We start from the raw sequence: 12294 nt of genomic DNA on the forward strand, positions 1-12294 counted from the left end.
TTATTAACTGTTGGCGTTGGGGTCAATAGCGACACCTTTTAACTATCGACATTGGTCTCGTATTAACTGTCGGCGTTGGTATCAATAGCGACACATTTTAACTGTCGGCATTGGTCTCGAATTAACTGTCGGCGTTGGGGTCAATAGCGACAGTCAAAAGTAATGGTGACAGTTATTAGCTGTCAGTGTTGGTCTCTATGCCTACAGTTTTTAACTGTCGGCGTAGAGTCCCGCTAAGCAACTACGACAGTCAACAGAGTTGACTGTCGTGGTTGGGTGTCGGGAAAGCCCAGTTTTGTAGTAGTGATACTACCAAAAAATTTCTCAGCAAAAAAAAAAAAAACAACAAGAAGGAGAGGGAGAAGTCGAGCATATCCTTCTATGGTCGCCGGCAATTGAATCTTAATGTTCTTTCCTCTATTTTTTTCGGTAAAGAAGAATGTTTGGTTAACTTTCACTTGTTTCATATTGCCCTCTCCATCTTTACAGCATTTTCCATTTTCTTTTTAGTGTTTTGAAACAAAAATTAGACTATATTTGCATTCTTTAGGCCATCATCCAATATTTCGGATCATTCTTCCATTTTTCCACAAATCAAGAGGTATTTCTCTTCCTTTTTATTATTTTTTGTTTTTCTTTTTGATTAGTATACCCATTTTCCTGTGTAAATGGTTTAGAGACAATTTGTAATATTATATAAACTGAAGTATTATTGTTAAATTAATTGCTCAAATATATATAACTTGATTGGATATTATATAAATTGAAGTGAACATTTATTTCTCTTCCATATATACTGAATTGATCATTCCCATTCATGCGACATTATATTGAATTGCTTATTCTCATTCATGCGATATTATATAAATTGAAATGAATAATTATTTCTCTTCCATATATTCTTTGTACGGTTCAGAAACATTTCTGTTTTAGGTGGCCATCAATCTAGCATTGATTGATTTTGTCTCTGGTATTGTTTCTGTGAAACCATTGTGTCCTAGAACTAAATGCATTTTCAGAATTGTATATTTTTAATTTACCTCTACATATGATGTATGTAGACAATAAGTGATAGCATACAACCCTTTATGGATAGCAATTTTGATGAGGTTCAACAAATTTAGTTTTAACTTTGTATTATTGTTATAGCCAAAAACTTAGATGTGTTTGCAATGAACCCTCCAAGGAGAGTTTAAAAGAAGTTCTTATAGCTCTTCAAGCATTTAGTTTGCATCTCAAAGCTAAATGAATAAGGCTTTATTTTATGTGCAATTTTAGTATTTTGTCATTTGGAGTTACTATTCGAGATTCTTATAATTTTCTATTGGAATCTGTATTGAGATATACTAATGAATGCTTTCTGGTTATTTTTTTTGTTCCCTCTGCATCTATGTGAGCATATGTATTTTATATCTTAGCATCTAATACAAATGGGATGATTTCTTGTGCCACCATTAGCTTCTTTTGTTATTATTATTAATTTTAAAGTTTTATGTGTTAAATATTAATGTGGTCTTCATTACAAATTGGCAATTTAAGTCATTTGGCTTGAAGTCTTTTGCAATCCCAACTGTCCATTTTTTACTGATTTGCTTCTAAATACAAGACTATTAATTTTGCCAAACAATTGTTTATGATTATATTTTATTGATTTCCTTGGAAGGGTATATTTGTTTTTGAGAATCTTTGGATTGATTATATGGTTTCTTTTTGAGTTCATAAAGTGCAAAAACACATGGTGGTGTTCTAAATGCTAGATTGGTCAAATAGTTTTGTGAAACAAATATAATAAGACATGCCAATTTAAGTTTCTTTTCCACAAATATAACAAGACATGCCATTGAAAGTCTCTTTTAAGTTGGTTTTGTCATCATATATTTGATCAAAATTCTGAATTAAATAGGATATTTAACCATTGAAAGGTGCCCATGAAGTTTAGTTGTAGTATAAATTATTATATGTGCTTGCTGAAATTGCTGAAATGCATTAAATGGGTTTGTTGAAATGTATTTGATTGGTATATTTGTTTTGCGTGGTGTCATATACCACACTTGGTTTGCCAATAGTATTCCAAATTTTTTCTTCTTTTTATGTTGTATATGGTTTCATAATTCTGGTATATGTATTTTAATCTCTTATGTTATTTTACTTTCTGGCATATGTAATAATGTTGTGGTATACTAAGTTGTGTTTTCTAATCTTCCTTCTTTCTTATAATTTTTTTTTTCTTTTGGGAAAGGTTCCTATTACAATATTGTATGATGGACATTGGAATGACAACAAAAAATTCGTGGGTTATAGGTTGACAGCTATGTTGCTTAAAGACAATGCCACATTTTTAGATGCTTTACAACTATTGTATAAAGAGTTGCCTCTAAAGTTGGATTGTCATCGCCACTACATTAGGATTTTTGTTGATATGAACCTTGGAGAGAATGGAAACAATATTTTAGAGGTTATGGGTGATAGTGGTATGAGTTGGTACCTACATATGGCCAAATCTGATAAAGAAATTAAATACCCACTCATTGTAAGTTTTGAGGAGCGTCCAATGGTTGAGCTAATTCAAAAGTCCATTGAGAATAATCGTTTGTTGTTGGAGTCTGTTGCTGATCACTCCTCTATGATGGAATTAGATTTGTCTTAAAAATTTGGCACAAACTTTGAAGTAGGTTCATCGTCAAATTCTCATGGTGGGAGTAGTGGTAGTTCAACATGAACAATTCTCCAACTTCAGAAAGTATAGACTCTATTTTTAGATCCCATTGGATTGGACGATCTAAAAGTCAATTACCTCTTTGAAAATAAAGAAAAGTTGACGACTGCATTAGGGTTGATCTTAATTAAGAATTTTTTTGAATTCGTGACTATTAAGTCTAACCAAACTAGATTGATTGTCAGATGTGTAGTTCCAAATTGTGAATGGTACATGAGGGCTTCAAAGTATGGAAATGAAGATTTTTGGATGGTAAGGAAGTATGTCAAGGAACATACTTGTCCAATTGATGTTATGTTAAATGATCATCGTCAAGCTACTAGCAAATTAGTGAGTGATTGTGTAACTAACTTGATAAGAGATGATGCAACAACATGTCCTAAAAAGATAGTAGCTCATATGGGGTCCATATTAGTTACTTCAAAGCTCGTAAGGCAAAGGAAAAAGCATTGGAGGCATTACAAGGATCTGCTAATGAGTCGTATGCTCTATTGCCATCTTATCTCCATGCTCTAAAGTCTTCTAATCCTTGTATGTGGTTGTTTGGTTTGTAATTTTTTGTTTTGTTTTTGTGTATGTCTTTATGGTGTGGTTTCTTTTATTGATATATCTATATATTTTTCTTTAATAAAATATGTTTATAATGTAATCAACACATATTTCAATAAATAACACAAATTTCTATATAGCTTTTTTGTTTATTTATTGTTTATCATGTTTAGTATATCAGCTTTTGTCATCAGTATATATATTTTCTCACCTATAGTATATGTGTTTCCTGTACTGAGTGGGAAAAACAAGCCATCTTCTTATATAAATTGTGTTTATGATTTGTACAATCATTTCCATTTGTAGGCTCCGTGGTTTATTATCAAACTGATGATGAAGGCAGATTCTTATATATGTTCATGGCATTTGGAGCTTCCCTTGAAGGATGGAAGTGTTGTAGGCCAGTCATATCAGTTGACGAAACATTTTTAACGACAAAATTTGCACGAACATTGTTCATGGCATGTGCCATGGATGCCAATAATCATATATTCCCAATAGTTTTTGGCATCGGAGATTCCAAGAATGATTCTTCTTTGATTTGGTTTTTCCAAAGATTAAGAGGTGCATTAGGAACTCGAGATAATTTGGTTATTTTCTCAGACAGACACAGGAGTATTGAGAATGCAATATCTAGTGTGTATCCAGATGTAGAACATGTTCTATGCACCTATCATTTGTTGAACAACCTAAAATCTGCATTGAAGTTCAAGGGCCATGATGTGCTATTTGAGAATTGTTCACGATCTTATTTAAAGATTGACTTTGAGTTTTATAAGCGCCAAATCGAGTCCATCAAACCAAGAATTTGTAAATATCTTATATATCTGAAAGCTTAAATTCTGTTTGGAAAGAAGCTAGAGACTTTCCTGGTATATTTTTGTTTCAGATTTTTTTTTTCTGGTTTTCATTTTTTGTTTGTTATCTATTGTTTGGTATATTCATTTTCTATTATATTATATTGTATTTTGTAACTGGTATATTGAGAAATATACAAGATGCAGCAACAAGTATTGTTTATTTTATTTTTAAACTATAAAAAAATTATAAAATTTATGGTATATGATTTCCAGTAGCATGTATATGTATGTAATATATATTGCTTTTACATATTGATCTAATGTTGTTTCTTAACTATCAGTTGTAGCTTTATTGGAAAATTTAAGGCAAAAGGTTCAAAATTGGTTTGATACACGTCGTTTGGAAGCAGCAAGCACATTTTCAAGGTTATCAACATGGGCAGAAGGTCAGCTTGTTGAGAAAAATCGCCTAGGTAGAACTATGAATGTAAGTCAACTTTAGCTATATCTTTTATTTAGCTATGTGTATATTTTTTTACCAAGGACAGTATATATATAGTACCCTTAGTGCACATGTTTCAAAATTGATTAATGCTATTCATACTCAGGTATACTCTGTTGGTCATCAAATTTACCAAGTTGTTGATGGTAACTTAGAATTTTTTGTTGAAATTCTAAAGCGAAGTTGCACTTGTCGCAAGTGGGACTTAGATGAAATTCCTTGCTCGCATGCATGTGGTGCCATAAGAAAAGAAAACTTGTGTCATTATACTTATGTCTCTGACTTTTACATGAAGGATGTTTTTGTGAGCATATATAATTGAATAATCCATCTAGTGGGAAGTCAAAAGTTTTAGGATATTCCTGATATTGTCAAAGATCATGTTGTGCTACCACCCATTGTAAGGAGAAGAGCTGGCAGACCAAAAAAGAAGAGGATTCCTTCAGCTGGCGAAAAAAAGAGGCAAATCAAGTGTGGTAGGTGCAATGAAAGTGGACACAATCGTAAAAGATGTAGAAATGCTATTCATGTGAAGATGAAATCTATGAAGAGGCTGAAATCTTGTGTTCATGCTCATTAAACATTCACTTTAGTTTTACCACTTTTAGTTTACTATTTGTTGGATTTGGAGCATCAGGATATTTTCCACTAATAATTTGACTACATTCAATTGGTTATAGGTCATGTTAGAAATATGGGTGTGTTCATTTAATTGATGACATTTATCTTTTAAAGTGTTATATCTCAATTAGATTTGATGTTTCAAATACATTTTGGCATCATTTGTAATCAAATTTAAAATGGTATATAAGTTTAAAATTATATTTGTTATTTGAACTATGGTATATGACAGTGGCTATTGCTTATGGTTTATTAAAAAAATAGGGTACATATATTATTATTTATTGTAGTATATCACAACACTTGTTGCTTTTGATTACATATGAAAAAATTATGGTATATAAGTTTATCATAACGGTATATATGTTATTTGTGTTATAGTATATTAGATATAGAAATATCTGAAGAGAATTTTTTTTTTGGTATATCTTCTATTTGTATTACGGTATATGTATTTTGTATGTATAACTTGCAATAGAAAAAAAAATCTGGTATGGCACATAAGTTTACAACATCGGTATATCTATTATTTGCTTTACGGTATACCATTGTTATTGATTTCTTACAATACATCTATATATATATGTATGTTGTGGTGTATGAGTTTATTAAAATATTATATCTATAGTGAACTCTAATATATTAATTTTGGTTAATTTTAATTAGCTATGTTATATAGAGAAAAAAATGGTATATTTATTTGTGGTATATAAGTTTAAAAGTATAGTATTTCTTATATTTTTATAAAGGTATATCACTACCTCTATTGCTTATTGATTGTTTGTTTTATGGTATATTAGAATTAAATTTAGTTTATGTTAAAAAATAAAAGTTTAGAAAGGAAACTTGTTTCCGGTAACTTCCAATAATAATAACACTATTATTTATTTCTTAAAGTATATCACTTTGTATATATATGTTGGGGTATATGAGTTTTATATTATAGTATATTTGTTTTGAAAACTGGTATATTGGTTTAGGTTAATTTTAAAGAAAAAAATGGTATATATATTTGTGGTATATAAGTTTAAAAGTATGGTATATATGTTATTTGTATAACAGTATATCATTGTCTCTATTGCTTCTCGTAAATTAAAAAAATGAGCTTATGATATATAAGTTAAATAATTTTATTGGTATATAAGTTTAAAAGTATGGTATATATGTTATTTGTATAATGGTATATCATTGTCTCTATTACTTCTCGTAAATTAAAAAATGAGCTTATGATTTATAAGTTAAATAATTTTATTGGTATATAGTTTTAAAATAGGCATAAGAATGTTTTTTTCTATGGTATATTAAAGTTCATGAATGGTAATTTCTTTATGTTATGGAGAAACATTTTTGTAACTATGGTTTTATTTGCATGGTATAAATGTTATTTGAGTTGTAGTATACCATATTCAAGTATCTATATTAATTAATTTTGTTAAAAATAAAAAGTACATTTATATCTATTATTTATACTATGTTTTATTTATTATTTGTTTTATGTTATACCATATCATAAAAAATAAAAAATAAAAGCTTATGCTATATATCTTTAATAGTATAGCATATCTATAGTTTATATGACAGTATATCATAATTATCAATAGCTTGTCTTTGCATATATTATAGTATATAAGTTTACAACTTTGGTATATTTGTGGTTTGTCTAATGGTATATAAGTTTACAACTTTGGTATATCTGTGGTTTGTCTATATATGTTGTGTTATACGAGTTTATTAAAAATATTATATCTATAGTGAACTCCAATATATTAGTATAATTCTAAGTTAACATCTTTTAACTAAGATATATTTTAATTACATATGGATATCCAAATTTTTCTACAAAAATATTAAAAAATAAAGTTGTTCCTATGTGGTAAGTTTACAAAACCATTTCTGTATCGTTATCAGTATTTCTCCTCTATTTTTCCTTTCCCCAAGCATAAAGCTCCACATCTAACTTTTCACGAAAGAAGCGCATTTTTTGGTTTGTGATATCTTCTAAACTATTGTTCGACATCAGAGCTTCAACTCTCTTGATGACAAACATTCCACAATCAAATCTTCATTAGACAATAGACACAAAAAAAGTCATATTTTTTTCTAAAAAAACAAGAAATACCAGATGACAAAACATATATATAACAAACAAAAGTGATATACCAGAGCTTTTGTACTAAAGACAAACATCCCCATCATTTTAACAAAGCTAAAATGTAAAGATATATACTATAAAGTTTGGCATATATCCAATAAGATTAATTTTTATTCAAAGTTTGCAAAATAATATTTAAACTTACCCATTTTGTTGAACTTCCAGGTCTTCCACAAATTCCATATCAAAATCCCCTTCTTCAATATTTTTCCTTTCCTTGTAAAAATTTATAGATTGTAAAAGCATGGGTATCATCATTGAGTATGCAGTTACAGCTGTCATGACATTCTTCTTGTGCCCTTTCCCAACCATGCTATCATATATTTTAATCTTTTTGCTCTTCAAGACGATTTCAACAAGCACCCAATGGTACATATCGCGTATGTAAATGTGGCGAATTTTGTAGCTACGCAACTATACGTAATCGCTTTTGTAGTTTATTTAGGTAAGACCAATATCATTCCCACGGAGACTGATTTATCAATTACCAAATAATTAATTTTTAGTTTCTATTTGACTAAGGAAAACTGGATTTGTGAATTTTGAAAACAATAAAACAGAAATAAATGAAAATTGCAGAAATCAAATAATAACAAGAATACAAGGATTAAATTCATTGTAAAACAATTAGGAATCCTAATATTCTCTACTATCCACTCTATTATTCTTTAATGCAATTACTATTGAAACTCTTCTCACTGAAATGATAGACATGCAAAAGTGTTAACTATTCGAGTTAAGAAATAAAAAACTCGACCTAATGTGAATTCCCTATATTCTATGGTCAATTCAAACAATAGGAAGCAATGACTACAACCCTAAATCACACAAACCAATTTGATACTCTCGTTCTAAATTGAAATCTATGTCTATTCAATTTTAGCATATTCAAATCTCACTTTACAGATTTTGATTCAAATTCATAAATCGTATGTAAAAGTTGATCAATCAATCACATACACAATAAACACAAACTGAATATATTTCAAATGAAGAAGAAATAGATAAATTCATTAAATCATAATAGAGTTTCAAGAGAGTCTATTAGAAAACCTAAATAGAAATTTAGTTCATAAACATGACTAAATCAAACATAAACATAGAATCAAAAGATAAAGAAAAAGAACTTTAGGTTTTTGTTTCTTCTCTAGCATCCTTGCTTAATCTAATATCCCTTCCTAAATACGTCATTAAAGAAGCTTTTATAAACCCTAATTCATTTTTGTATGAAAAGACAAGATTATCCCTTAAATTGCGTTTCTGTATGGACCTTAGCGCTGGGGCGCCACGGGATAGCGCTGAGGTGCTGAAATAAGTCTCAAAACACATTTCTGGAAAATTGATGGCGCTAGGGCGTTGAAATGTAGTGCCTAGGCGCTACAACCTGCATCGAAACATGCTCTCTGTTTCTCAGCAGCGCTAGGGCGCTGGTTTTTAGCGCTGGGGCGCTACTTTGCACAGAATAAAACTGACTCGTTTTGAACAGCCTGCAGCGTCAGCTCATCGTATTTTGATCATAAATCCTTCAATATAACTCCGAATTGAATGATTGAAAAATCTATGGAAAGCTAAGATAAATATATACAACTTCTATTTCTAAAAGTGTTTCCAGAAAGAGAATAAATCCTAGTCAAAATTCGGCTTAAAGTCTCAGACTTGCGTTATAGAACATAAACAACGTGTGTTGAGCCTCTTTAATGTAGTATCGTCCACACATGATGTCTTGAAACTCCATAATCAACACTAAATCCATCTTATTCATCATATTTAACATGTTTCTTCTCATCTCATGCCATATTATGTACTTGACCATTAAAACCTTAAACAAAAAGAAAACAAGCGTAAATCTGCACTAAATAATCCTAAATAACTAAAAACACAACCTAAATCGATCTCTAAAACAAACCTAAAATGAGCCTAATGGTAAACAGGGTTGTAGATAAAGTCCACATTAATCCATGGTGTAGAAATTCTCATTTTCTTTCCATTTGCACAATTCTGTAGGTAAGAATAAGGCTTTTTTTCCCAAGAGAATTGTTCGCTTGGATTGTTGATGTAGCGATCACATATGGCATCCATTGTTGTGCACCTTGTGTTATTGTGTCTAAATTTTTTACGCAAATAATAGAACACAACATCCATATGCTGAAAGAACAATAAATTAATATTATTAAATGCATCTATTAAGATACATGCATGGAAGAAAACATGATAAATATACCATTCTTCAAAAAACATATACAAGAAAATAAAAAGGAGCAAGACAAATATATCATTCATCAAAAGACATACAAAAAAAAAAGAGCACAGTAAAATGTAACCTAGCAAGCTTCAACATCAAATCCTCATCACATCCATCATAATTTATAAAAGTCTCTTCCAATTATGTTTTTGTGACCGATTTATTTTCAGGAAATAAGTTTGTCCAAATAGAACCTTACTTAAATGTCATGCTTTCTATAGAAGGATCGATTTTTGTTTTCAATCCCATGATAATACTAAACTTTTTCAAACCAAAACTGTATACATGGCCATTCACCATGTATTTTAATTCATCATCTCCACTCTCCAGAGTCCTAAGCACCATATGGTGTACTAGTGCATTCATGGGTGCAATCTTTAAGTCTAATAAATGTCCTGGAGAGCCTTTCTTAAAAATACTCATCAACCTAGCACCTAATTTTGTTTTTATTGATTCTATAACTCCCAACTTTCCTAGAAACTGAAGCTTCTTTTTGTTCCATTGATCTACAGATGTAATATATTCCATTTTCTTGTACTCCTGTATAAAACACATATGTCATACCATAAGTTAATATAAAAAACAAAACCAGTACAATACAAACAATGACATGTAAATCAAACCAAAGAGAAAAGCAAGAAGAGTAGAAAATAGGTATACTTAGGAGCAACTATGCGTTAGGTGACAAAATAGATTGAAGTTTCCGCAACAAGTAGGTGAAATTAAAAAAAACCAAACAACAAACAAAACATATATACACATGAACAAAAGTAACTTACCAAATTGTAAAAAAGACATATATCAAATCACAATGCTTGTACGTGTACATGTATAAACAAAAGTGATATACCATAATTTAAAAAGGATATTGATTCATTAATTCATAAAAACCTATCATTCTAACAAATCTGAAATCTATTCATTCATTAAAAGAAATCAGGATAATATTGAGAAAATTCATATATACCACATGTCAAATTAAATATACAGAACAACATAATAGCTATCAAATTATAAATCAACATTACAATACAAAAGTTTATGTATACTACAAAAGTAATCTATACCAATCAATACAATATCTTCTCCTTATTCATTTCCTAACTGTCCATATTTTTTATATTTGTCAAGGGCAGATATGTTTGTCAAAGGTGGATATGTTACACTAACTTCTTTTAACAAAAATAGTAATAAAAAAAATTATTATGCCTTTAAAGCCCTTCTACATTTTTGTTCTTTCTTGTCCTTTCTTTTCTTTTCTTCTCTTCTCTTTGATAATGTCATAGTAGATTTTGATTGGAAAATTCTTTTTCCAATGAGAAGTTTTAATCAATAAGAGTTAGTAGTAGTAGTAGACTTAGTTGTGGGAAAAAAGATAAGGCAAAAAGGTGAGAAAATGAAAATAAAATGATGTAGCAATTGTAATAGTAATATAGTATAGTATAGGGCACTCATTTAATAATCTAAGAATTAAGATGCACTTAATTTAAAACCATTGGATGAGCATATATTAGTTGACTTTTTGTTTTACCAAATGGGACCTCTTTCTCTCATTTTTTCCTTATCACAACAAACTATGCTATTGTTGAAGCGGTTCTTCGCCAACAGGTAATTAAGAGAAGAAGATAAAGGGATTAGTGCCAAATGTAGAACCGAAACAGATATAGGATCTTAGAGAATGAAAGAGGTGACTCAAGACACGTTTTTTAAGTGGTTCGAAGGTTAAAATCCTTCTACTCCACTAGTCAATATTATTGATCTATACTGAGTATTTGATTACAGAGTATTTCTTACAAGAGATTATTTTTCCAACCCCTATCAACTCCCAGGGTCTCCATATTTATAGGAGAAGGCACCTGGAAGTTGGTAAGAAGGTCATCCCGTGACCTTCTTACTTGTCGTATCAATTCTGTGACATTCATGATTAATTCCTAAACCTGACACATAAGTGTGGTCAAATCAATAGGTAAGGAGGTAATGGGCCGCACGGCCCAACCCAGTCGTGGGTGTCTAAATACGCACGTTCCTGCTGCGTGTCCGAGAAGTCAGGGGGATATCAGACACGTGATGCCTGATATATGCACGTTTACCTTGCGTGTTTTGACTTCACAAAGGGTCACAGCCTCCATACGAAGCTCGTACCACGAGCTTCATACTTAGCTCGGTCTTCGGCCTTCGGAATCCCTGCCCCCAGCCTTGGGCAGTGAAGGCGAGCTCTTGGGGCTTCCTCGAGCTAAGAAGGCACGACATTACAATAGAGGCTCCGGCCCCTGGGGATGATCATGAGGTAATCATGGTTAGGCCGCAACTCGGCTTGCTAATCAGCCCGTGGGAAAATCAGGGCGTACATCTGCCCCCCAAGCTCCTGCTCGTGGTATATCACGCCGTATATAAGACCACAGCAGGGGCTTTCAGACTTCCCCATGAACTCTTCGTATTCCACTTTTTACGCAGGCGCCTTATACGTGGAACATCGTGGGTGGTGACGGTACGTCTTACGAGAACCGCATTTAATGGCCTAGCCTATGCCCAGCCGTCATTTCGTATTTCGAGTGGAGGGCCGCCCTCTACACGTGATACTTTACTCATATAAAAAGGGGTGGCCACCCTACGCATGGGCCACCCTTTCATTTGAAAATTTTCAAACTTCTCTTCTTCTCCTCTCTTTATCTCAGAAGAACAAACCCTCTACTCTGTCACTGCCATTTTCAG

General features: G+C 31.3%; 1 protein-coding gene across 1 annotated transcript; it reads left to right on the forward strand.

Moving 5' to 3' along the window:
* Window positions 1-2929: 2929 nt before the first annotated feature.
* On the forward strand, window positions 2930-5147 carry LOC133806360 (uncharacterized). Its single transcript, XM_062244470.1, has 5 exons — window positions 2930-3197; window positions 3572-4075; window positions 4407-4552; window positions 4674-4871; window positions 4923-5147. Exons 1-5 carry the CDS (start codon window positions 2930-2932, stop codon window positions 5145-5147), a joined length of 1341 nt encoding a protein of 446 aa, XP_062100454.1.
* Window positions 5148-12294: the final 7147 nt, after the last annotated feature.

This window comes from Humulus lupulus, chromosome X (genome assembly GCF_963169125.1).
Source record: "Humulus lupulus chromosome X, drHumLupu1.1, whole genome shotgun sequence".
Lineage (NCBI taxonomy): Eukaryota > Viridiplantae > Streptophyta > Magnoliopsida > Rosales > Cannabaceae > Humulus > Humulus lupulus.